This window comes from Alternaria viburni (assembly GCF_023758015.1).
Source record: "Alternaria viburni strain BMP 2772 chromosome Unknown scaffold_12, whole genome shotgun sequence".
NCBI lineage: Eukaryota > Fungi > Ascomycota > Dothideomycetes > Pleosporales > Pleosporaceae > Alternaria > Alternaria viburni.
Window position 1 is genome coordinate 798,575 of NW_026055781.1, and position 25,402 is coordinate 823,976.

At 55.3% G+C, this 25,402-nt stretch overlaps 11 protein-coding genes across 11 annotated transcripts; 5 read left to right on the forward strand and 6 right to left on the reverse strand.

Moving 5' to 3' along the window:
* Nucleotides 1-875: 875 nt before the first annotated feature.
* Nucleotides 876-2,805, forward strand: J4E79_006314 (uncharacterized protein; the record flags this gene model as incomplete). The annotated part of the gene is made up of 6 exons (XM_049355185.1): nt 876-892; nt 945-1,038; nt 1,091-1,493; nt 1,541-1,950; nt 2,001-2,370; nt 2,423-2,805. The coding sequence occupies 6 exons, from the start codon at nt 876-878 to the stop codon at nt 2,803-2,805; spliced, it is 1,677 nt and encodes a 558-aa protein (XP_049210581.1).
* Nucleotides 2,806-3,673: 868 nt separating this feature from the next.
* On the reverse strand, nt 3,674-3,886 carry J4E79_006315 (uncharacterized protein; the record flags this gene model as incomplete). The annotated part of the gene is made up of 2 exons (XM_049355186.1): nt 3,674-3,807; nt 3,841-3,886. 2 exons carry the CDS (start codon nt 3,884-3,886, stop codon nt 3,674-3,676), a joined length of 180 nt encoding a protein of 59 aa, XP_049210582.1.
* Nucleotides 3,887-3,956: 70 nt separating this feature from the next.
* J4E79_006316 (uncharacterized protein) lies at nt 3,957-4,214 on the forward strand (the record flags this gene model as incomplete). Its single annotated transcript, XM_049355187.1, has 2 exons — nt 3,957-4,106; nt 4,146-4,214. The coding sequence occupies 2 exons, from the start codon at nt 3,957-3,959 to the stop codon at nt 4,212-4,214; spliced, it is 219 nt and encodes a 72-aa protein (XP_049210583.1).
* A 1,262-nt stretch (nt 4,215-5,476) lies between these two features.
* J4E79_006317 (uncharacterized protein) lies at nt 5,477-6,769 on the reverse strand (the record flags this gene model as incomplete). Its single annotated transcript, XM_049355188.1, has 1 exon — nt 5,477-6,769. One exon carries the CDS (start codon nt 6,767-6,769, stop codon nt 5,477-5,479), a length of 1,293 nt encoding a protein of 430 aa, XP_049210584.1.
* A 385-nt stretch (nt 6,770-7,154) lies between these two features.
* J4E79_006318 (uncharacterized protein) lies at nt 7,155-8,127 on the reverse strand (the record flags this gene model as incomplete). Its single annotated transcript, XM_049355189.1, has 2 exons — nt 7,155-7,555; nt 7,620-8,127. 2 exons carry the CDS (start codon nt 8,125-8,127, stop codon nt 7,155-7,157), a joined length of 909 nt encoding a protein of 302 aa, XP_049210585.1.
* A 509-nt stretch (nt 8,128-8,636) lies between these two features.
* On the reverse strand, nt 8,637-9,618 carry J4E79_006319 (uncharacterized protein; the record flags this gene model as incomplete). Its single annotated transcript, XM_049355190.1, has 2 exons — nt 8,637-9,387; nt 9,446-9,618. 2 exons carry the CDS (start codon nt 9,616-9,618, stop codon nt 8,637-8,639), a joined length of 924 nt encoding a protein of 307 aa, XP_049210586.1.
* A 1,157-nt stretch (nt 9,619-10,775) lies between these two features.
* J4E79_006320 (uncharacterized protein) lies at nt 10,776-12,615 on the reverse strand (the record flags this gene model as incomplete). Its single annotated transcript, XM_049355191.1, has 5 exons — nt 10,776-10,900; nt 10,952-11,886; nt 11,933-12,017; nt 12,067-12,263; nt 12,341-12,615. 5 exons carry the CDS (start codon nt 12,613-12,615, stop codon nt 10,776-10,778), a joined length of 1,617 nt encoding a protein of 538 aa, XP_049210587.1.
* A 964-nt stretch (nt 12,616-13,579) lies between these two features.
* On the forward strand, nt 13,580-15,044 carry J4E79_006321 (uncharacterized protein; the record flags this gene model as incomplete). The annotated part of the gene is made up of 5 exons (XM_049355192.1): nt 13,580-13,793; nt 13,842-13,928; nt 14,065-14,172; nt 14,220-14,475; nt 14,522-15,044. The coding sequence occupies 5 exons, from the start codon at nt 13,580-13,582 to the stop codon at nt 15,042-15,044; spliced, it is 1,188 nt and encodes a 395-aa protein (XP_049210588.1).
* A 1,015-nt stretch (nt 15,045-16,059) lies between these two features.
* J4E79_006322 (uncharacterized protein) lies at nt 16,060-17,694 on the forward strand (the record flags this gene model as incomplete). Its single annotated transcript, XM_049355193.1, has 1 exon — nt 16,060-17,694. The coding sequence occupies one exon, from the start codon at nt 16,060-16,062 to the stop codon at nt 17,692-17,694; it is 1,635 nt and encodes a 544-aa protein (XP_049210589.1).
* Nucleotides 17,695-19,404: 1,710 nt separating this feature from the next.
* On the forward strand, nt 19,405-21,594 carry J4E79_006323 (uncharacterized protein; the record flags this gene model as incomplete). Its single annotated transcript, XM_049355194.1, has 1 exon — nt 19,405-21,594. One exon carries the CDS (start codon nt 19,405-19,407, stop codon nt 21,592-21,594), a length of 2,190 nt encoding a protein of 729 aa, XP_049210590.1.
* A 605-nt stretch (nt 21,595-22,199) lies between these two features.
* J4E79_006324 (uncharacterized protein) lies at nt 22,200-25,380 on the reverse strand (the record flags this gene model as incomplete). The annotated part of the gene is made up of 4 exons (XM_049355195.1): nt 22,200-22,308; nt 22,368-25,006; nt 25,056-25,213; nt 25,263-25,380. 4 exons carry the CDS (start codon nt 25,378-25,380, stop codon nt 22,200-22,202), a joined length of 3,024 nt encoding a protein of 1,007 aa, XP_049210591.1.
* Nucleotides 25,381-25,402: the final 22 nt, after the last annotated feature.

Consider the following 25,402-nt stretch of genomic DNA (forward strand, 5'->3'; position numbering starts at 1 on the left):
CTTTACTTGACCGGAGAGAGACTGCAAGCGATCGGAGATTGCAGTCCAAAACAAGCACAGCGACAAAGCTTGTGCCGGTTCGCGCGGCAATTGTTCAAAGAGTCGGAGGGATGGTCGGAGCACAGGTGTTGAGGCTGCACAGGCCCGGATGGGGTCGTACGCATCTCCATCATCCCCACTGCCGAGAGCGTCTGTCGCATCTTGAAGTGAAGTATCTTCACCGACATGGCCCCGGCCGAAGAATACGCGTCGTCGAGTCGATATCCACAAGTCACGCGACCGTCACCAAGTTTCTGGCGCCCGGCTGTGCGGCACAACGGTCCCTGGAGCGCGTCGCTGAGTGCTTTGCGCCTGAATGCGGGGTGCGCATCAGAGGCGTTCACTTTGCACGTTAGGGATCTAGCAGGACGCCTTGTACAACGCCTACCGTCAGATGAGCATGTGAGAGCACGATCCGATCCATGTGTGCTCGAGGCCGTCTATCTCTTGGTGGGCTTCCCGGAACGTCGGGCGGATTTGGCTTGGCTATCGAATCGCGACCTGCTTCCCCACATACACGCCCCTTGTCCCCCAGCGGCTGCGTCGCATTGACAAGCCCACTACTGCAGTTTCAGACCCCCGGATCACTTTTGTTTGGCTGTGGAGGAGGTGAAGCCAAGCTGGTAAGGCCGCTCGCGCGCAATTTCGCGTGACGGCGTGGCGCGTATGACGTAGGAGCCCCGGAGTCGAACGCTCGGCGCGATGCTGGGCATTACCGCATTACGGGACACGGGACTGGAATTGGCATCGATACTTAAGATTCGTCGTGTGCCGAACAAGTAAATCCATCTTGTCTCGCACATCGGTCTTGTCGTGATCGAATCGTTACTACAACCATGGGTCTGGGCAAAGTGTACGTTTGACGCCGTTCGACTATGCATGAATGCTATATTGACTCTGAATAGTTCTGTCCGCGTTCGCGGTGCCGAGTGCGGTATCGAAGCCATCATTCTTGGTGTCATCACATCGATAGGTGGTTTCCTCTTCGGTTACGACACGGTATGCATCTGCCAATCTCTGCCTGTGAATGCGTGTGGCTCACGTAATGCAGGGTCAAATCAGTGGAATCCTCATCTTCAAGGACTTCATCCAGCGTTTTGGACAGGACCAGGGCAATGGCGAGAAAGCATTCGATCCCACGATTTCGTCCCTGCTTGTATCCCTCATGTCCATTGGTACTCTCATCGGCGCGCTCGCTGGTGCTTACACTGCCGACTGGTTTGGTCGTCGCCGCAATCTCTCCATCGGTGTGCTCATATTCGTCATTGGCAACATCATCCAGGTCACAGCGATGAACACCTGGGTCCACATGACTATTGGTCGTATCGTTGCTGGTCTCGGTGTCGGTATTCTCTCTATTGGTGTACCGATGTACCAGTCTGAGGTCTGCCCACGAGAGATTCGTGGTGCCGTCGTCGCATCTTACCAGCTTATGATCACTGTTGGCATCCTGAGTAGGTCTGGCCCAGATGTGTGCTTACAAAGTACTTACTATATGCAGTTTCCAACATTATCAACTTTGGTGTCCGTGACAATCCGGGCCAAGACAGCGATGCCGCCTGGAGAATCGTCATTGGCCTCGGAATCGGCTTCTCGCTCCCTCTTGGCTTCGGTGTACTCTTCACGCCAGAATCGCCCAGATGGTTGGCCGGTAAAGGCCGTTGGGAAGAAGCGCGCATGTCAATGGCTCGTCTCCGAGGCTTAGCACACGACCCCAACCACGAGTTGGTCAACTCGGACTTCAAGGAGATGGAGGATTCCATCAACGAGCAAAAGAGCGCCGGGCAAGGTACTTGGGTGGAATGCTTCACTGGCCAGCCATCCGGTATCCCGCGTCTTGCATACCGTACCCTCGTCGGATGTGCTATCCAATTCTTCCAGCAGTGGACTGGTGTCAACTACTTCTTCTACGTAAGTTCCCTCGAATAACGACCTCACATGCACGCCGCTAATCGTCACAGTATGGCGCGACTATCTTCCAATCCGCAGGCATTGATGATCCTCTCCAAGTTCAACTTATTCTTGGTGCTGTCAACGTGGCCATGACGATCCCCGGGTTGTACCTCATTGAGCGAGTCGGTCGCCGTGTGCCGCTCGTCATTGGCGGTCTCTGGCAAGCTACTTGGCTGCTCATCTTTGCCATCATCGGTGTTGCGCTCCCACCGCAAGACAACCCCACTGCCGGTATCGTCATGATCGTCGCTGCTTGCATGTTCATTGCAAGCTTCGCCGCCACCTGGGGTCCTTTCATTTGGGTAATCATTGGCGAAACTTTCCCGCTCAGGACTCGCGCGAAGCAAGCCTCTTTGGCTACAGCGTTCAACTGGCTCGGTAAGCAACATGCTTTCTTGTGCCGACTTCGCTTACTAACGACCATTCTTAGGCAACTTCCTGATCGGTTTCCTCACACCTTACGCTGACGACGGCATCGGATACGCCTTCGGTTTCGTTTTCTTCGCCTGCAACTTCGTCGCCGCCGGTGTCGTTTACTTCTTCGTCTTCGAGACCAAATCGTTGTCTCTTGAGAACGTCGATATCATGTACTCAGACCCGAGCCTATCTGCCAGGACCAGTAAGAAGTGGGTCCCGGCTGGATACATCAGCCGTAACGAACGCGACGACTCATACTGGGAGAGACGCCACAGCGCTGTCGGCGCTACTGGTGCTGTTGGATCTGAGAAGTATGGCGACAAAGATGTCGATACTTCGCCCGAGAGGGGCATGTCAGTGCATCAGGAACACATTGACGAGGAGCGCCGAGGTTAGGGTTTCTCTCGATGCATACTCAGTTCATATCCTGGTATTTGGGACGAAGATGCATTCGCACAGCTCAGTGAACCGCTTCCTTTCAGCATGACGCCGCACTCTACCAAGCGGTATACATAATACACAAACTATCCCATTCAGTACAATATCATCTACTGTATCCAGTGTCCAAGTCTGCTTTGTCTCCTGTTCCGTGTACCTAATAACAAAATGCCGACACAGCCACATCCCTGCTAAATTTAGCGTGCTGCGTGGCGCATTCCACAAACAACGCGTCAGCTCCACGTCTTCTCCTCAGCCACTCTCCGCTTTCACTCACCAGAACAACAAGAACAGCATCTTCATTCCTCTGTACTTTAGCTACTCAGTACCCAGGCTTCCGCTCTGCCCACGCTCAAACACTTCGTACCACAGAGACGTACAACTACACCGCCATGCCGCCAGCAGCATCGCCTCGCAACACCAGCACGCTCGCCAAATTAGCGCGCCGGACCCTAGTCACAGCGGGGCCGGCTGTCGCCTCGCAGGCTTCGCATCACTTTAAGCGCCGCGGATTGAGTGTAAATCACACCCAAGGGGTTACGCTGGGTGTTATTGCTGCGTATGTTGTCGTTATTGCGTTGTTGTGGAACTTGCCGTATGTACGGTGGGTGTTGTGGCCGTTCAAGGTATGTAGGTAGCGTGGGGCAATGGGAGATGTTGATAGCTGACGAAACCCACAGATGCTCGTCATAGCCTTTCATGAATTCTCTCATGCAATAACATCCTGCTGTACCGGCGGGCGAGTGGAGTCCATCTCCCTTGATCCCCATGAAGGCGGTGTAACGCATATGCGCGGCGGCAAGCAATTCATAACTCTGCCTGCTGGCTACTTGGGCTCCTCATTGATAGGTGCTCTGCTGACCTTCTGTGGCTTCAACATCGTGGCATCCAAAGTAGCGAGTATAGTGCTAGGCGTCTGCTTCTTGCTGACACTATGGTGGGCGAGAAAAGACTGGTTGACTATCGTCACAATTCTTCTCAGCGTAGGGCTACTGGTAGCCTTCTGGTTCATCGAACATGGCGAGGCGTTGAGGTTCATGGTCGTAGGTGTCTTTCCCTGTCCCCTCGAAACGTCCTTGCTAACGCCGCTCCAGCTTTTCATCGGCGTCATGTCTTCTCTCTACAGCGTCTGGGATATCTGTGACGACCTCATCCTCCGCAAGGTCAACTCGTCTGATGCCAGCGTGTTCGCTAAGCGGTATGGCGGTTCGTCGCAATGCTGGGGTGTCATTTGGTCGCTTGTGTCGTTGGTGTTTATGGTATGCGGGATCCTTGCGGGATTGGCAGCCTTTAAACAGAGCTTCGAACAGCAAGAGAAGGATAGTCAAGACTTTATTCCTACGGTACGGATGATGATGAGGGTGTGATCTGTCGTCCAATAAAAGGCCTTTTCTGGATTGGCGTCTGTAGATTCGGCATGTGTAGTTGGTGACGCTTGATATATCCGTATAGCATTGAGCCTTGCAAAACTTAGATCATTTATGACAGGGGAATGACATTGACACTCGTAGTTCAAGGGCAACGAGAGTGTTTTGCGGCAGTAATGGTTAGCCGAAAAAGTACCTTGGAGCGAATGGAGTTGGCAATCGTATCTGCGTTGGCATGGAAGAAGAAAGTTAAAGGTACAAGTTCCGGTCGCGCCATGCATGCAGCTCACGACCACCCGTCATGGTAAGAGTAAGAAAGTCGTTACCATCGAAAAGAAAAGGGGTCTCACACTTTTGGTCCGCGGCGTCACCAAATCCAATCTCCAACGTGCTCATTCCTACATGCGTCTCTACCACCGTCTCACTCGCCTCCAAAGAATCCACCAAACTCCTGTTCCAGAGCCCGCTTCATCCGCTCAAGCACAACCCTGTCCTCGCCATACTGTTCCTCGACTTGAACCAAAAGCATGTCGTATACGGCGTGTCCCATTCCATGACTGTTCCCGAGGTCTCGTCTTGTTGCGTTTCTTCTCCAAGGCTTAAGTTCGTACGGTGAGAGTCTGAGCAGTATGTTTGCTCTTCTTGGACGAGGGCTCGGACGTTGGCTCCTCAGCGGGCCGCTTGCTTGTTTTTGGATCTGTGATTGGTACCATTAGGCTGCGAGACCTAAGCACCGCAAGTCGTCGTTCGAGTTAGGCCATGTTGAGTCAGTTGAAACTTGGACTCGTTCTGTGGTAATACTTTTGGTTCGTAGAGTAAAGTGGGGTCGGTGAGATAGAGACAAAGGCGCAGAGACGGCTTATGTATCCATGGACAGGAGCGGACTCTCTCATTCCCGGGTAACGGAGAGTTGTAGTGGGTTACATATTGATTAGGCTTTGCAAGATGAAGAGGAGATTGTGTTGGTGATTTGCAGGAGATGGACAAAGTTAAGGTAACGTCGGGAAGTCTAGATACCCACGCAAGTCTTGATCGAAGTGAAGGTGAGAAGAGGGTAAGTTCAGAACGGTTACACTATTCTGATACCAAGATGTCGCCGAATGGAGCTGCTGCTTATAAGTGCTCGTACATCGAAGAATGTGTAGCGCTTACTGCGGTTGGTCACGGGAGGTGGCTGGCCAAAGGGAAGAGTGAGGCTAAAAAGAGTGTCGACACGTTCACATGTGATTAGATGAAGATCCATATAGATTGCAATATCTCCCCTAACGCAATCCCACCCCCTTCACACTTTCGAAAAGCGCCTCCTCTCTAACGAGCACGGCGCGATTCAAATCCTTCTTTTGCACGCTCGGGATGCCGCTCAAATGCAATGTCAACTCGAGCTCACCCACCAGACTCTTGAGCACATGCTCCACGCCTTTCTCTCCTCCAAGCGCCAGACCATACACATACGGCCTACCAATCAGCACGCAGTCGGCTCCTAGCGCCATGGCCTTGGCAATGTCAGCACCCGATTGTATCCCGCTGTCGAAGAAAATGGTCAACCTATCCCCAACGGCATCAACAATATGTGGCAGCACGCCCAACGACGAGTTCCCTCCATCGAGCTGCCTGCCTCCATGGTTACTCACAACGACGCCCTGCACGCCAATTTCCACCGCCTTCCTCGCATCAGCCAAGCTCTGAATGCCCTTGAGCACAATCGGCCCATGCCAGTGTTTCTGGAGAAACTCGACATCCTCCCAACTATGGCTCTCGCCCGGGAAAATCGTCCTCATCCATTCTGGCGCCGCAGCCTCCATCTTTCGTTCTACATCCACGCCATGTCTCGCTTTGAACTGTTTCCGGAACACAGGATCCGTCATGCCAAGTTCTACGCCTGTGCGGTCGGCGCGCATGAAGGGGTTGTACCCGTTGTCCATGTCTTCGGGTCTCCACCCGAGGATGTACGTATCTAGAGTTACAAACAGAGCTGTAAAGCCGGCGTTCTTTGCGCGTTCAAGTAGCGAAATGGTGATGTCGTCGTGTTCGCGTGACGGCCAGTAGAGTTGGTACCAGCGTTGACTGTTGGGGCCGTTCGCTGCGGCAGTATCTTCTATACTCGTACTACTTGCCGTACTTAGGATGTACGGGATGGCTTCTTTGGCTGCTGCTTTTGCAGCCGCGACCTCGCCTTCTGGGTTGAAGATTTTGAGTACACCGACAGGCGCCATGGCGATGGGTGCTACCATCTTCTCCCCAAAGATCTCGGATGTCAGGTCAGGGAAGCCGTCGTACCTGACTAGGCGGTTGGGTACAATCGACCATCTTCTAAAGGCACTGCGGTTCTTGTCTGTGGTCTCCCGTACGCCGGCGGATCCGTATACGTAGCCTTTTGAGTCGGCTGACATGCGACTGCAGGCCAGCTCTTCCCATTTGTCAGCCTGGAAGGTGAGCGGTGGGCGTTCAAAGTCCAGTCCGCGCGTATATGTCTGCATTTCGTAGTCGACGGCATCTTGCTCTGGCTTGCGAGTTTGGAACTTGGGATGGTGTTGGGTCGCTGTAGGTTCGGACATGGTGGCTTTGGGTCTCTAACGGGTTGAAGTGAGGATTGAAGTAAAAAGTCGCGAAGAAACCTTCCGAGGGATGGCGTATGGCTAATGCACGTCACACCATGGCAGCTTCGCGGATACTTTCGGAAACGACGCAGTGACGTCACGCGCTGTCATGGCAAAGCACCTAGGTATGCCTAAGCATGCTGACAGATGGAGTACTTGCGGACACAGGTCCGTGTGGTGATGCATTTCTACCCGTCTAATAAAGTGCCTCTATGTGTCGGCTCCGTGATGGCAGCCTGCGCAAAACATGCAGCCTCGGCCTGTGAAGAAAGGCGGGCATCCCAAACTCCATCCATGCAAATGACGACCATGGCAGTACAACAAGCAAGGCTACGTGGAACGTCTAGACAGCGACACAGCCGCCGTCAATCTTCAGGTGGCCGCCGGTCATGAACTTGCTGTCTTCGCTGACGAGGAAAGCGACGACGCTGGCCACGTCGTCGGGGCTGCTGAAGCGGTCGAGGGCAGTCTCCTCCTTGAGCTCGGCCAGCTTCTCCTTGCTCCAGCCGTCCTTGTAGCCGGGGGTCTGGATGATGCTGGTGTGGATGGTGTTGACGCGGATGTTGAGGGGGCCGAGCTCCTCGGCAGCGGTGAGGGCAATGCCGCGCAGGGCGAACTTGCTGGCGCTGTACGAGATGAGGTTGGGGAAGCCGCGCAGGCCGGCGATGGAGGAGCGGATGATGATGGAGCCGCCGGCGGCCGTCGTCTGCATGGCGGTGGCGGCGTACTTGACGCCGAGGAAAGCTGGCAGTGGTCAGCGGGTCACGTGGTGGGGTCACATGGGGTCACGTGGGGTCACGTGGCGTACCGGACTTGGCGTTGATGGTCATGATGCGGTCAAAGTCGTCCTCGGTCACGTCGAAGATGCTCTTGGACTCGCCGCGGTGGCAGCAGTTGAGCAGGGCGGCGTCGAGCTTCTCGAAGCGCTGGACGACCTTCTTGGCGCAGGCCTCGACGTCGGGCTCCTTGGTGGCGTCGGCGACGATGGTCAGCAGGCGCGACTCGATGGGGATGCCCGTGGGGATGGCGGCCTTGAGCACGGGCACGGCCACCTCGAGGGCCGTCTGGTCGATGTCGATGAGGGCGACGTTGCAGCCCTCGATGAGCAGGCGGCCGGCCGACTCGACGCCCACCTTGCCGCCGCCGCCCGTGATCATGACGACCTTGCCCTCGAGGCGCTGGATGGGCAGCGGGCGCGTCAGGTTGGTCGACGTGGGCGCGCGCTCCATGCCCGGCCGCGGGGGCTTGTTGAGGTTGAGCGTCGAGATGGCGGCGCCGGGCGTGCGCAGGCTCTCGGTCGTGTTGGCGCGCTGCATCGTGTGTGTCGGCGTCGTCGGCGTCGTCGTCGTCGTCGTGCTGGGTGCGTCCGCGATGCTATTTCTACGTGCGGTGCTCCCTCTCACCGGACCCGTCGTCTCCCTCAAGATGACGTAGCGCCGGGGTTCCCTAGGCGAAATCTTTTCTGCAGCCCGCGCTGATCAAACCCGTCCGTTGAGCCTCCTGCTGGCGGCCGGACCCACCGCCCCGCCCTGGCAGCCAATGCCGCCCGCCGCCGCCATCACTTATCGCACCCCATGCGCACCGCGGTGGGTGCGGTGGGCAAGACACCTGTCGCGCAATCTGCGCCGTTCCACCACTCAGTGACGCCCGCCGCCGCCTCCCCCAGGTGTTCGAACACGGCGGTCAAGCACTGCGCTATACTGCCAAAGCGGCAGGTAGTCCGGATCCATTCGTCAAGCTACTGCCCCGTTGCGCCCGGCTAACGCGGAACTTAGGTACATGGACACGTTGACATCCCCTTGCTCTCCCACAACCTCGCTCTCACTCACCAGTCCAGGAAGTAGTCGATGCCGTCCGCCAGAGCTGCCGCGCCTACTGCCGCGTGGTCACTGAACGGGTACTCGTGGATGCTGACATCCCTCAACGCCGGGCTGCCCTCCAGCCTGCTGTACAGCTTCTGGCTCAGATCCGTCATGCGCTGCGGCACGAGGATGCTCTGCCTGAACGCAAACTCCGCGTCCGTCTCCGTCCGTCGCTTCACCAGCTTCTGTTCGAGCGCGCCGTAGCTTATCTGGAAAGCAGGCTTGGTCGCCTTGGCCGTGTCGCTGGCCGAAGGCGACGCCAGCGGTGCGAGGAAGTCCGTGTTGTTGAAGACGTAGTCGTCGTTGAAGAAGAGGGCCGGAGAAGCGCTGAGGAACGTATCGAAGAGATCAGGCCGTACCGTGAGCGCATACAGGACGAAGAGGCCGCCAAAGGAGTGGCCGTAGAGTGCGTCGCGGTCAAACTCAGCTTTCGGGAAAGCCGTCTCCTGAACCCATGGCCGGAGAGCGTTGTCGATGAACTCGATGAACTCATCCGCATTGGACTGCACGCCGGGCACCGCAGGTAAGGGGCAGCCATCGCAGACTGGAGGCTGGAAGTCGTAGCTCCGCTGCGTGCTGTACGGTGAATCTTCGATGGTCTCCGGGTAGCCTATGCTGACGACAATGCAGTCGGGCATGTTGAACTCGACGGGACGGCGGCGGCGGAAGGCTTCTGTGGCAGTCATACCCAGAGCATTGCCGTCGAGGACATACCTAGTAGCCGTGTCAGTCCGAATCCCCGTGGTGCCGCTGGCGCTGCCTGTGTCCTTACATTGTCTCCACAGTCGACGTCTCCTCCTGTGAGGTCCAGTTCAGCGGCCATGCCAGCTGAATCTGGTATTCCCAAGATCCGTTCTTCGCACTCCAGAACCCTAGGTTGGGCAACACATTGGTAGGAAACTCGGTCATGAGTGGCGTGAACTGCCAGGCACCCAGTGAACTCATCCTCGCGGTTGTAAAGACGGTCCGTTTCGCGTACTGTTCAAATGCAGGGCAGACTACCTTCCAGCCGGAAAGTCGTTGGTTTTAGTACCTGACAACTACCAGAGTAGTCGTCCTAGAAGTATAGACCCAAGGCGCGGGGTGCCAGCCCGTGTTCTATGCACACATCACGCCGCAATCGCAAGGGTCCCGCACTAACTTTGCTGTGGTGGGTTAGCATGGACGCGGCATGGCATTCTAGTCTCGGTACCTGTACTCTGACATCCCAGCGCCTTATTGGGACATGTATATATTGCCAAGACGGGGGATCATCCTTGTTGTCTCCCGTCTCTGCAGTCTGTTCGCCTTTCATGATGATATCAACGTGACTGGACATCTTGTGACACGGGTCGTCGTATAGGATCTCGATCTGCTCAGGCGTCCGCTGCTACAGTCTCAAATTAGTGCGATGGAACTGCGAGTCAAGCAGCTATCCAAGTGGAGGAGGCGGGTCAGAAGAGTTCGTCTGCGTTCTGGCTCTTGAAGAACGGCGGTTGCATGCGCGCAGCCGACGAGCCTCAATCCTACTCGACGGAACTATCGAACGGTAAACCTGGCTACATCGCGTCAATGCAGAAGTCGTGATCAAGTCGCGATACGCGATGAATTCATTCGGGGGGATGTCTCCGGTGCAGCTAGGTGCGCTACATCCACGTGCTCCTACCATCGCAGATGCAGCCGCTGTCACAATCACCTCGGCAGTCCAATCGAATGACCGGGATATCGATCTGATATAACCGTTGCGGTGGGTTGTCCTTCGTCGGCGTTCTTATAAACAGTCGGTTGGCGCAGTCCTGGCTCACGACAAAGTTCGTTGGTTGGCGTCAGCGCATCGGGCCGTAACCATAAACGTTAACGCCATCCGAACGAGGCAGGTCCTGGGGACCCAAGTGCCGGGAACACAACCTCTTCTGACACAGACTCAACGCCGGGTTCAACGGCGAGTCATCCAAGATTTGGATTTGTGATCTTATGCGACCAATTACGAGAGGATGCAGCGATGCGAATCGCATGAACGCAGACGACGATAGTTAGAACAAAGCGATGACAAACGTCACAAAGGTGTTGCTGAATAACATGCTGTAAGGGTGTCTACTTAATACAAATGTAACCATCTTTCTTTAAAAAGCACCTCGTCCAGGCAGCGGATCGTTTTCCGCGGGGCAAGATGCGTCATAGATTGTCGGATTGACAAACTTGGGCATAGGGTCGTTGTTATAAGCCAGCTCGACGAGTGTAGCATTGCCTTTGCACGTGTTAGCGTAGAAACAGGCGTTCGGGTGTTCCCAGTGCTTACCCGAGTTGTACATCGGCCATCCGTACTTGGTCAACCCCTCCTGCGAATCACGGGCAAACGCAGCCCAGGCGCCCTGGACATGCTTCATATACTGGTTCTCAGCAGGAGAATTGGGCAGGCCAGAGATGTCTTGAGCGGCACCGAAGACCAGGCCTAGGTCAGAGCCGTGGTAGGCCGCGCTTCCTCGAGGCCCGAGGCCTGCGCTGCTGTTGTAGAGGCGAAGGTTGTCCCAATCTCCGTGGTATCTGTATCGCCAGGTCGGCACGTCGTACTGCGCCCTGTATGCAGCGGACAAGGAGGATGGACATGTGAAGCCACGCTGGGTGAACAGATCCCATTGCGCGTTGGTAAAGTTCAGCTTGGCCGCCCACCCTGAAATGCGATACCAGCCGTCTTCGTGGTCCGCATTGCCGACCAAAAGCGGAATCTTGGCGAAAGAACCGTCCGCTGAGAGTTGCTGATAATCCGCAAAAACCGTCATGTTGTCGACGGTTGGATGGAAGGTCGCTTGAGTCAGACCGACGCTGGGAAGACCAGGAACCTTTGCCGAGGCAGCCAGAAGAGCAGACATGTTTGCAGAACGTACGCAAGATACGACATCGGCAGAGTCATTGGCAGCACCCCCACAACCGATGGTCTGGGACACATTGTACCAGATAGACTCCGAGTACTCGACTGTGTTGGGAACGAAGCTCAGTGAGGTTCCAGACATGGGGATGAGACCCGACACAATTGGGTCGTTCTTCCAGGCGTATGCCCAGTAGTCGACAGCGGCGCCACCTGCACTTTGTCCAAAGATGACGATGCGCGAAGGGTCGCCTCCAAAGCCAGCGATATTATCGCGCACCCATTCGACAGCGCTACGGTGGTCGCGCAGGGCCGCGTTCTTCTCAACACCAGGAGCACCAGCGAAGCCGAAGATGCCCAATCGGTAACTGACCCAGTCAGTAGGTGTAGGGTCGACCACAGCGGGTGTCTTACTTGAATGTCACAACAACGACATCCTCAGCGTCGGCCAGATACTGCCCGTTGTAGAAGGGAGAGTGAGGGCCGGGGATCTGGAAACCTAGCGTGGCTGTTAGAAGTCATCCATGACAGCCGAAGGGACCACGTACGTCCTCCGTGAAGAAACACCAGCACTGGTTTCTTTGCATCGGTATCACCAGCACTCGCCGTCCAGACATTGAGCTTCAAGCAGTCCTCGGACACCGAATTGTTGTTCTGAGCTGCGAAGTTCTTCCACACACGCAAGCCGGATGGCTGTGTGAAGTTGGGGAAAGCTGATACTGGCGGCTTAACAGCAGGGCAGTCACTGTAAAGTCATTAGACGTATCCTACATGTTCGAACTCTCAACATACGGAGACTACAGTCTGTCAGTGATTGAGCACTACCCAGTGATGTCGTGATTACTGACCCACTCGGATGCCTCGAAAACGGTTCCTTTGGGCGCGTCGAACTTCTTCGGCGCAGCAAATCTCAGTTCGCCGACTGGCGCTTCTGCATATCGAATGCCCAAGAATTCAGTCACACGTGTCTTGTTAGACGATGGGTGACCGATCAAGGTACCGCTCGACGTCTCGATGTTGGAGCCATTCTTCGGCGCTGCGACGGCCGAACCGAATAGCGAAGCTACAGCTGCAGCGGTAAGGAGGAGGTGTTGCATAATTTCAATTCGAAACAGCAACTACCATGCGCTCGACGGAATAACTTCAAACAGCTGGAGGGCGGCCAGCTGACTTTATTGGAGCGAGATGTAAATCACGGCTCGGTGGCAAGCTGTTAGCTCCACGTTCCTGCGTGGCCAGCCGTCGACGATGGGACAACAGGGCTGCAACCAGACAAAGCTCCGACCAGGCAAAGTCCCGAGGCAGATGGCAGTGTTGCGAAAGACTCATGCCGAGTGCGCGCGGTCTTACGCCGGCGTCAAAAGCTTCGACGTTGTCAGACAGGACGGGTACGCACGAGGCTTCATCTCGGCTGCAGCCCTAGCAAGGACAACACTAGTCCCAATGCGCTACCCGTCTCCCAGTCGCCCGGAACCTTTCGATCTGGCGGACCTCTCCATCGTCGTGACATACGAACCCGAACACTTGGGACTTTGATGCTGTTCATTCCGCTCAAGCCTTTGCTTTTTCGATACAACTCAAGACCCAAACCTGACGGGCGTAGGCGATGAGTGCGATTTGCCTACATCCGGCACAATTCCGGGCACCGCTGATCGCCATCTGATGTCACCCACCCATACCTGTTCAGTACACTGCACCGAGCCGATTGGCAGTCAGCCCTGGCATTCACGGCAAACGCCTGGACCGTAGCAGGGAAAACCCTGAGCGCGCACGGCATTGTAGAGATCGACATGTGTGGTCCCCGAAGATTGGTACACCAGATCCAATCGCGTCGGATACGAATGCAGAGAAATTCGCCGTCAAAGCATTCCCGTGATGCCCCCACGGAAGGGTCATCAGCCGCTGCACACCCTATACCCTGCATGGCCGTATCTTCAGGGCCGGGTACCTGGAAAGTCCCATGCTGCACGAGGCCCATTAATGATTATACCGTAGGCTCCCGCTGTTCGTGGGTCATCCACAGGACTTGCTCTCCAAAACTTGAGTGTACCCTCATGCGACATGGCTCCCAACGTCGGCCTTGGAACTCAAGGCTCAGTTGAGCGTGGATGGGGCCTCTGGCTCACCAGCGTCTTAGCCGTCATTGTCGCGGGTCTCTTTGTCGCCGGACGCCTTGCACAGCGATTGACCAAGCGAAGTGGTCTGGGAATGGACGACTACATGATCGTCGCTGCCTTGATATCATCGGTCGTGCTCTCTGTAACAGAGTGTCAAGGTTAGTGGACTCGCATCACCTCGAGGGACACTCGTTAAATTCGAACAGCGGTAGTCTATGGCTACGGAAGACCATGGAAATCCTTACCCGCCGATTCCCGCATCATCGCTCGCCAATGGTTCTACGGAGCAAACAGTAAGTAGATTCTCAACGACCGTACAATCCTTCTGGACAGCATGGAGTGCTCCAGGAGCCCGGCCTGAATGGCTACAAAAGGTCATTTAGTGAAGATGGTGCAGAGTGTCACTACGAAGCTTACTGACCGTTGCAGTCGTCTACAAAGTCGTTCTGATGTTCAACAAGATCTCTGTAGTTTGTCTTTACTACCGAATCTTCGCCATAACCACCAAGTCGTTCCGTATTGCTTGTCACATCATGAGTAAGTGCTCTGACATGACACCAGTTCATCGACTGACTTTGGTGTAGACGCTTGGATCATCATCACCGGCTTCGCATTCACTATCGCGACCGTGTTCCAATGCACACCAATCGCGGCCTTCTGGGACAGGACCATACCCGGTGCCCGGTGTTTTAAGAATGAACCCTGGTGGATCTCCTATGCGACGGTTCAAATCACGACCGACTTTATGCTGCTTGCGATGCCTTTTCGGCAGATCTTGAGTCTTTCTATGGGACGGGCTGAAAAGTTGGGCGTGGCGCTTGTGTTTGGCACTGGAGGCTTGTACGTGTCTGGGAGTTCCGTCAAAGGCCCATTGCTAACTTGCTAGTGTCACTTTCGCGTCTATATATCGTGCCACCACAATCGCACGATCCGCAAACAACCCCGATCCAACCTGGGGTCCCGTACCCGCGACAATATGGTCGGTGATAGAAGCAAATGCGGGTATCGTATGTGCTTGCCTTCCTATGCTGCGCGCTCCATTCGTTCGCTTTTTCGGGCCACTTTTCGGCTCGGGCATAGGCACCAAGAACACTACGAAGCGTCAATCGTATCCCATGGGCTGGAAGAGCAACCATGGGCCGGCTGGAACCGGCAACAAGAGCAACGTGTCTGGCAAAAGTGCCTCTGAGCGAGAAAGCGAAGACGATGCACTGCCAGCGAGTAGGCTGGGCGAGCTTGATCGCCGGGGCAGTGGTATATTTGTCACGAACGAGTTCAGTATTGAGCGCAACGAGCTACAAAAGCAAGAGACGGACACAAGGTCGTGCGACCAAGACGGCGATACGAATACGGCGGTGAGCGTCAATGAAGAGAAGCCGGGGGGGAAGAGCCCATTCTACCATGTTTGAGATGACCACGCTACTTGTTCGCGCCCAGCGCGGCTGTGTTAGAGCTGGCTCTTCATCAGATACTGCAAATGCCGTCAAACAGACAGGCTGAGCGTTTTCGCCGATGTGCGCAGCCTGATCGTCAGCTCTCCCAATGGAGACAACTTAGTGTGTGTGTGTTTTCGGTCCTATACTAGACGGCCGCTAGCGAAAGCGACGCGCGATTTTCAATGGCCAATTCAGCAACCGCTTGCCTACTGACAGCCGGTCTACTCACATGGCCTCTTGACGAAACATGGCGCGGATGCTGGTTTCCATGCGTCTTCCACGCACACGGTGGTGCAGATGGCTGCCGAGCGTCGCGATGATTTCCTACCGTCGGGGCGACAAAGGAGGATGAGGTCAGGTACGACTGGACAGCCCGCGCGGCCTTGGTAGTGTTACGACGTCTTCCTGGCCCTCCCAGAAACCTAGAGAGCTAGATAGCAGATGCAATGCAACGCACACTAGATCCCAGACACTTCGCGCGCCAGCAAGCAACAGTTTCCGCGTCGTGTTGCCGCAGAGAACCAGATAAGCACCCAAGATGGCTGCACGATCTAGATCGCGAGCCGCAGCAGAAGAGTGAAAATTTGGCAGCCGAATCTGCGGTCGCACGTTGACTCCCAACAAAGAGAGGCCGAGCAGTGCGGCATTTATCTAGCCCTGGCAACGTGTGGCGTCGAAGACACACGAGTGCAGCAGGCAAAGGCGTGGCATGGACTGTCGCAATGCTTGGTTGCGGACAGCGGGCGTGTTCGCGAATGAAGAGCGTGCAGCGAAAGCCAAGACAGGACAGAGACTTGCCGATCGGTGCCCCGCTTCCTCTGCGCCACAGTTCGATATTGGTCTCTCCCCCAGACGTCATGCGCACATGCAGTGAATATCGACTTGACCGCATCCGTGATGTATCCTGATTTTCCTCCAGCTGGCGCGCGCGCTTCTGTGCTCTGCCATCGACATCTCTCGAGCTGAAGCCGCGACGAGCCCCGCCGACATGACGACCAAGAGTACCACCGACTTTGTCGAATCAACCGAGCCTGTCGGAGCCAAGACCAAGGCGCAGGTCCTCACCGACGTCTTCTCTCTCGCGACCCAGTTCAGCACTTGTGTTGAAGCTTTCAACCTCATCCATCCTTCCAAGGACCACGACCATGCGCAGAAGGTTGCGCTTGCCAAGCTCGGCCTTCAGCAGGGCAGGTTGCTGATCTTTGGCGATGCCGTGGGCATCTCTGCGCCGCCCGCGACCATTGCTCGACACATGATCCCCAGCCATCCGGGCATCACGAACCCGGATCCGCATCTGCCAGTCAACTTTGGCGTCCGAGACCCGAGGCTTGACGACGAGGTTATCAATGCAAAGGTGCGCAGGGCCCTGCATGAGATCGCCGGCCGCCCTAGCACTATGTCGCGCGATGAACTGATGAACGTATACGGCCTGAAGAGTCCAAAGACGTTCTCGCGCCTGGAATACCCAGCACTCGACACCAACCGACTAGAAGGCTTCCGCGAGAAGTTTGCCCTCCTCAAGGATCTCCTCGCACAGACGGGCGCGCGGGCGACTCTAAAGCGCAACCTGAGCATGACCACCTCGCATTGGACCGTCAAGGACACCACGCGCTTCAGCGAGTACGTCAAGGTTGTCCGCACCGAAGTCGATGCGCTCATTGATCTCATGGGCGTCAAGGAGCAGGTTGACCGGGGAATCCGATCCGATCTCAAGAGCATGGGCTGGCACCCTGACCTCACAGGGCCAGCAGTGCGGCAAGACTGGGAGAAGCTGCGTCTGATCCGGGAAGCCTGCGTCGTCGATTATCCAGAGTACATCGATGTCATCGACAAAGCCATGTCGTACATCACCGAAGAAGTCAAGGAATCCAATCTCGCCCGAAACCGTGCTGTACTGGGTCTTTCAGAATCCAATGTGGATGCAGCAGGCGCGCGCCGCAAGTCAGACTACGATGTCCGCTCCATTCCGGCTCCTTCGCCAGCCCACGTCGCCGGACTCAAGCCCTCAAAGCCAGAAGCAAAATCCCACATCCAGCTGGCTGCCGAACGTGCCCTGAATCCAAACGCTGGCAAGGAAAAGCGCCCGGGTTGGCTCTCGGCTTTCAAATTCAAGTCGTGGTCCAAGAGCAGCAAAACCGCACACGACAAGCAGCGCTCGAACAGCGTTCCACATACTCCGACCGTTGACCCTCAGCGCTCCCTCTCAGCAGGCGAGGCACCAAATCGCGCCTCGGAAGACTCCAACGCCCTCCAAGCCGTGCGCTCCAAGTCCCTTAGCGCAATCCCCAGCGACAACACACCACAGCCTCCGCCTTCAAATCTAGACTCTCGCGTCCGCAAGCTCAGTCTAGATCACGGAGACATGGCGGGTATCCCGCCCATCCAGGAGAATGGCGGCGAAGTGACTAGTTTCCCAGCAAGAAGCGGGCTAGCTGAGTTCGACGACGATATGGACAAGAACGCGCTGGTGCAGGTGGACACGGCCAAGAGTGAGGGGAGCAAAGATGAACTGGAGAATGTCAAGACCGTGAATAGTTACATTGATCGGCATGATATGTATCCAGCTATAGGTCGCATTGAAACCAAGGATATCAGGAATGTTGCGCATACGCCGGGTCTCTAAGGTCTGGCGCGTATGCTTACGAGGCCAGTCTAGCGAGAGACGGGGAGTAATTTGTAATCACTTAGTGCATTTTGGTTTCAGAGGAAGAGAAGATATAGTTATAGGGTAACTCAGTGTCAGCCTGTAGATGCTGATTGTGTTCCATAGCGAGGAGCTCACGAATGCTTCGCTACAGATTTATCATCATTTCCACGTCGACGGAGTACGTTCAGAGTCATCATTCCATTGTTGAGCTCAACCATGATCTCGCTTACCGAGGGCAGCATCCGAAAGTCGACCAAGTTGGATCACAGCCCCACACATCCATAGATTGAGCCTTTTCTGCTTACCGTATACTTGCAGAGATGCTATGTGGAATGCTAAAGAGGCTCACTTCAACCACAACACCATTTACATACCATCCGTCAAGTCAACACCACCAGACATATGCTCATGCCAGCCTTGTTCTTTCTTTCCCCACGTGTCTACTCAAGAGTACCCGATTGGCAGTTGTTAGGAAGACAGACTACTCGAGCGAACGGCTCTGCATACTCTGGAACGTCTAATGGCGTCACTCGTCAACGCTTACATGCCTTTCGTGAAGACGCTCTACCCATCAAACATGAAGCCATGAGGCCTGGAAGATGGGGTCTCTCTCAATAGCGTTTTGACTTATTCGCGATACCTCATACAATGACCTGAAGTACACAAAAATCTACGAAATGCATCAGACGGGTGCATCTGAAAACGGTCATAGCTGAGGAAGTGGAGACGTTTATAGACACCATGTGCGTTTGGGATGGCTGAACACGGGGCGCTGATATACATCCAACTCTGTATCAAAAGAACTATGTTAACTCGCATGAATGAACCATCATCGCCGCTGAGATGTCCCGCTGTAACGGTCCCTCTACGACCGGCAAGCGATGTCCATGTATTCAGTGCCTCACGCTTCGGCCTCGACCGCACCTTTGCCAACACTACTATTGTCGACAATTAAATCGTATCAACAAATGTCTAAATCCTATTCAAGCGCCTAAGGCGTGGTGAAATCCAGATCTGTCACCGCCAGGGGAAGGGCTAAGTAGTAGCTGACGTCAAGATACCTAATGAAGGGAACAGGCTTCCGCAGAAATAATACGCATAGCTATATTATACCCGTGTTTCTATTATCCGAATAAACATCGTATGTCCTGCAATGCATGCAGCCGCGGGATCTGATAGTGGTGGTGCAGATTTGTTGATTCCCGCACCTCCACCATATGACACACATCAAACGCTTTATCTAGTAGATCCTACTGAGCCACGTGATTGGAAAACGTCGTTGACTTCTCTGTCTTGGCATGGGCTACATTGGGATCCTTCGACACTCACCGTGAAGGTGAGTGCATGCTCTCGTCTTCACCTTCACCTTGAGTCCAGGCAGATCGCTTGTTGACTTTTCTCCCTCGCGACTTCCTCCCCATACTTTTGTCAACCTCGTCTCTCGCACCTTTCTACATTGTTCAAGCTCTTACTCCGCAACGTGAGGGCCAAGGTAGTCATCCCCCAGCCATTCTTCTGCGCGCACGCTCTAACTGGATTTGAAAAAGTTACACGTCGTCGCGCGCTCTTGCGGGCTCGATCGTGTTTTGTTTGCGCCCAGTCAACCTGGCAACAACAGCAAACCGCGTCAACAAACACGTTTCTGGAACAAAATCCACCCGCCACACACCAACAGCCATCGAAACGATGCCGCCTAACGGTCTCTACCGCATGCCGCAGCATCACCTGACTGGTCAAGGCGCCTCAATGAAGCGTCCGTCTTACAACAGCATGGACTTCAAAGAGGACGAGGAGCCGGCACCTATCAAAACCAACGATGGTGCGACGGATGAAGTTGCCGAGGAAGAGAAAGCTAAGAAGAAGCAAGAGAAGGCCGAGAGGAAGGAAGCCAGGAGACTGAAGAGGCTGTCCAAAGAAGCTAAAGCTACCAAGGAGCCCGAGAAGGTAGAAGGGAAGCAAAACACACCACCAGTCGATGCGACACCTACTGTCAAGCTTGCTGCGACTCCTCTCAAGAATGGGAAATATGGTCCACGCGGTCCGTACAAGAAGAGGGAGGTTGGACCCGACGGCACACCAGTTTCTGCTGCGAAGAAGCGCAAGCGAGAGAGCGAGGCCGCAGTCGCTATACCAGCTATCGTACCTACGGAGTCACCCAAGAAGAAGCCCGGACGGCCAAAGGCTTCGGACAAGAAGGATACTGTTGAGTCTAACAAGACGGCGAAGAAGGTCGTCAAGTCTGGCGAGAGCAAGGCTAAGAAGCAGAAACTGGAGAAAGCGCCTGCTGCCTCTGATTTGCAGAAGAGTTCCAACGTCATCAAGACCCCGGTACCAGCGCCCTCCGTCGCAGCGGCTCTGTCTTCTCGTCCGAGGCAGACTCCAGTTCCGCTGCCTCACAAGACAGCCGTCCCGCTTCCTCGAAAGACACCTGTCCCGCTTCCTCAGAAGACACCGGTTCCACTTCCTCAGAAGTCTCCCCATACTCTGAAGGACGGCGTCAGTAAGTCATCGGCTAAGGCGGCCAAGGCGACCAAGGCCGCTTCCGCTCAGTCTGAAGTCCTTGTCACCGAGACTCCTCTTTCGCAGATGAGCCGCACTCCTGCAACCACTCCTCGTGTGTCAGCGATTCCTTTCAGCCTTGCACCGGCACAGTCGTCAGCAGCGACCACAACCAAGAAAACCGAGGAAGCACCTACTGCCGACGAATCGTCTCCCGATATCCCTCTCATGACTATCGCAAGACTTGCCAAAGCCGACAAGCACGTGGTCGGTAGCCAAGGCTCCGTCAACCCACTCACTAACAGCCAAATCGAGAGCTTCACCTCTGCGAACCTCATGAACTTCAAAGAGCCCCTAAACGACGCCCCCAAACCACGCCCCCGAGGTCGTCGCGCTGTCAGCGAAGCAACCAGCACCACGTCGAGCACCTCTTCCTCCACAACCCAAAGTGTTCTGGACATGTATCTGCGCCCTAACAAGCCATACACTCGGCCCGACGAGGAGCTCTCGTCCTTCAGCAAGAAGAAGAAGCATGTTGAGAAGCACACCGAAGCCAGCTTTGACGTTTTCACTACTGCCTTCACCACTTCCCAGCGTACCATCAACTTCACCGAGGAAGCCGAGTACATGGAAGAGTATGACGACTGGCTCTACGACAGCAAAGAAGTAGGTCCCCTTCCTTGCCTACCCCAGTTGACAGGCTGCTCCCCCAAGAGCGAACAGCTGCTACAACTGCAACGCTCCGATGACACCAACACTGCCGCGCTCAAGGTGGTCGTCACAAACGCATTGCAAGTGGAAAAGGCCAACGCCGACATCAAGCGCGCCGAGACTGCATCTACCTTCTTCCGCTACAGCATCTTGACCCGTGTCCCCATGCCTCTTGGTGCGATTGAAGGATCCTGGAAGCTGTACTGCCCCATGTACACCGAGACCCACATCGACAACCACGGTTTCGGCCAGCGCACTCTCAGGGTTTCCTCCATTATTGGTCTGAGCGCCGCATTCGGTGCCCATAGTGCCAGTCTCAGTATTCCATCTCGTTCCTCGCCGTATGCCACTCACGCGTTCCATGCTCCCCCTCACGCATCTTTCCGCATTGTCCAGGCCAAGACAGTTGTCGGCAAACACAACATAGACATCATGTTTCTAGGGAATGGATACTTGAAGCTCAGGGTTGACATGCACCTTTTGACTACGGGTAAGACGGTTGCGGAGAAGAAGGCGGCCAAGAAGGGTAAGCAGGCTAAGATCAAGGCGGGACAGGGTATCTGGGAGTTCCTTGGTGTGCACGAGAAGGCAGTCGATTGGGAGCCCGAGGTCGATGACGTGGAGAAGGAGGGCAGGAGGCTGACTGCAAAGTATGATGGGCGCTAAGGAGAAGCGTGAGGTTGATGGATCGAGTCGGTGATTGATGGGTGTGAGCTATACGCAACATGCATTGTCGGAGGACGAGTGGAGAGTTAATGAGGTCTTCGTGTTGGGGGAATCCTGGGGTAAGAGTTGGGCTTGCCTGTCGAAGGCTACTTGGGCTTCGCAGGAGCTTTGCAGACTGTTACTTACGGTTTTCATGCGCCAGCCGATGAAGATATTCAGCACGGCAAGACTGCACTGTCGGTCGTCCAGACATGAACCGATGATGCCTGTCTATTGCACATCTTTCTTGTACGATACTCACAATAAACATACAAGGCACGTATACTCGCTTCGCTGTGGCGTGACTGTTGCTCTATTCATACTGTTCGCATCTACGTCTACCACTCGTCATTGAACGAAGCAAAAACTCCTAGTCTCATGCAAGAGGTATCAAAACATCCCTTCCTCGCTATCTCTTAAAACACCTACTCCCCAATTTCTTGCTTCTATATGCAGAGTGACTATATTACGCGTTCCTTGACCAGATCAGAGCGGAGATGTGACCGTCCACTGACCCGTCTCAGCGAGTGAGAGGGAGAAGAAGAGGAAGAAGAGGAAGAAGACACCTAGTCCTTCTTCGCCCGGCCGTTTTGCTGTTCGACAAGCTCCAACTTCTCGTTACCCTTTTGGATAAAGAACTTGCGCTCGAGGAATTTGAGACCTTCGTCGATGATGCTGGTTTCATGTTAGCCTTGCTCTTTCGTTGATTCTAACAGACTGTGAGGATGGCTTACATGATAGGCGCACTAATGGCCATGACCGCCTTCCACTCGTTGCCGTCTAGCGGGATGACACTGAAGAGTCCCTGCAAGAACGGAATGTAGAGGAGAGCAAAGTGCAAGGCCATGCTCAAACAGATGGCATAGACGAGCATCATATTTTCCCAGAGCGGCAGTGTCAGCAGACTCTCTGAGCTGCTCAAAGCGTTCATGGCATTGAGCATCTCGATTACGACCAAGATGCTCAAGCTGACGGTTGACGCAGCCTGGGCAGACGAGTTGCTAAACATTTCGCAGCCGATCTCAGGGAACTGGGTAGAGCAGCGGTGGAAGTGGCGGAGCTGGTAGAACGAGATTTGAGGACCGTCGCTATTGAACATGAACCACCACGCATAGCCACCGACAGTTGCGGCACCGACATAGGTACCAATAACCATGTAACGGAAGAACAACCAGCCGCTGATGAGAGGCTCGTCGCGCTTACGGGGCTGGCGCTTCATCACATCGTGGTCCGGAGGGTTGAAGGAGAGAGCGGTGGCGGGGAGACCGTCGGTAACGAGATTGACCCAGAGGAGTTGGACAGGAATCAAAGCTTCAGGCATACCCATAGCGGCAGTCAGGAAGATCGACACGACTTCTCCAATGTTGGACGAAATGAGGTAGCGAATGAACTGCTGAGTGTTGTTGTAGATAGAGCGGCCTTCTTCGACGGCGCCTTCGATGGTAGCGAAGTTGTCATCTACAAGGACCATATCAGCGGCGAGCTTGGCTACGTCGGTTCCGGAGCCCATGGCAACACCAATGTCAGCTTTCTTGAGTGCGGGAGCATCGTTCACACCGTCACCAGTCATAGCGACCACCTCACCGGCTTGCTGAAGGAGGTCGACGAGTTTGGACTTGTGCGTTGGCTCAGTGCGGGAGAAGAGGCTTGCGTGCTTAGCGGCTTCCATCTTTTCAGATTCGGAGAGATCATCGAATTGGCGACCAGTAAAAGACTTGCCAGTAAGATCCTCGTTGGGTCCGAAGACGCCAATCTGACGGCAGATGGACTCGGCAGTGTTTTGGTTGTCCCCAGTGATGACCACGACGCGGATACCAGCAGAGCGGCACTTTGCGATGGAGGCGCGGACTTCAGGACGAGGAGGATCCAACATGCCGACGAGACCGATGAGAGTCATCTTCTGCTCTAGCTGAGTGTACTCCTTGGTGGTCTTCGCCTTCGCCAGAAGCGGGTTCGATTCAACGTCTTCAACAGACGCCACAGCAATGACACGCAGACCGCGATTGCCGTACTCGACAATCTCCTTGTTGATAAGACTGGCCAGTTGCTTGCTCATTGGTATCTTCTTGCCGTTCTTGCCAACGACGACATTGGTGCAACGATCAAGAATTGACTCGGGGGCGCCCTTTACGAGAAGCTTCTGCGAGTTGCCCTTCTTTACAAGGACAGACATGCTCTTACGGTCGCGGGAGAATTCGTAGGTTGCTAGGCGGGAATACTGGCTCTCGTAGTGCTTGGTGGCGAAATCGAGGCGTCCTTCAGGCGAGGTGCTGGCGCGCGTGGCATTGTGGGCAATGTCGGGAGTGCCAACCTTTTCTACTAGGACACGAAGGGCACCCTCAGTAGGCTCACCGACGAGGTTATACGTGCCATTCTTGGAGTCGTAGGCAAGGGCGGCATCGTTGCAAAGCGCCGTGACTTCACAGATCTGGCGGACAGTGTCGGATTGCGCCGCGAGGTTCTCGAGAGGATTGCCACGAAGTGAGATCTGGCCCTCGGGCGCAAAGCTAGTACCTTGGACGTCAAACTCTTCAAGGCCGCTGCCCTGTTCGTTGAGGAAGACCATCTTGTTGACGCTCATCTGGTTGGTGGTGAGGGTGCCAGTCTTGTCGGAGCAGATGACGCTGCAGCTGCCGAGAGTCTCGACAGAAGGCAAGCTCCGCACGACGGCGTTCCTCGCAGCCATCTTGCGCGTGCCCAGGGCCAAGCAGGTTGTGATGACGACGGCCAGACCCTCGGGGATGGCGGCGACACCGAGCGAGACGGCAATCTTGAGGTAGTAAATGGCGCCCTTGGTGAAGCTGCCATGCGAGGGGTCGTTGAAGTTGCGGATGTTGATGAGCCAGACGAGGATGCAGATGGCCGTGATGACCTTTGCGAGCTGGTCGCCGAAGTCGTTGAGCTTCTCCTTGAGGGGTGTGGGCTGCGAGATCTGTGCCGTGATGCTCTCATGGATGTCTCCAATTGCGGTGTTGGCGCCTGTCAGGACGACCAGCGCAGTCGCATGGCCCGTGACGACCGTGGTACCCGAGAAGAGCATGTTGACTTGGTCCTGCTTGACGGCGCTCTCATCTTTGACGGCCCGGGTGTCCTTGGACACGCTCTCGCTCTCTCCGGTCAAGATGGACTGGTCGATGTTGAAGCTGTTGCTCTGGATAGACAAGATCCTGCAGTCGGCGGGTATCCTGTCGCCGATTGTAACGGAGATGACATCTCCAGGGACCAGCTCGTCGGCCTTGACGCGTTTGACGTGGCCGTCGCGCACGACCTTGGCTTCGTTGGCGGAGTATTCTTGCAGAGCCGCAATGGCCTTTTCGGCGCTGGTTTCCTGCGATACTCCGACGACGGCGTTGAGGACGAGGATGGTGAGAATCTATGGGGCCTGTCAGCGCAGTGCAGGCAGAGTCTGGTCTAGTACGTACGACTGCCGGGTCGACGAAAGCGGTCCAGCCTTCATCCTCTTCAAAGAGGGCAAGTACGAACGACACTGCTGCCGAGCCTAGCAAGATGATGACCAGCTGGTCCTTGAACTGCTCCAGGATGAGCTCCCAGATGGGTGTCGGCGGGTCTTCTGGCAGCGCTGTCCCGCGTGTTAGTGGTGGGCGGCCTCTGCGACGGCGCTGACATACCGTTCTTGCCATGCTTCTCCCGTGCGCTCTGCACCTGCTGGGCGCTGAGGCCCTGTTGCTCCTCGACCTGGAACTGCCTCAGCGCCTCGGCAGGCGTCTTGGTGTACGCATTCTCCATGCCCACTGCTCTCGGTGCCGCG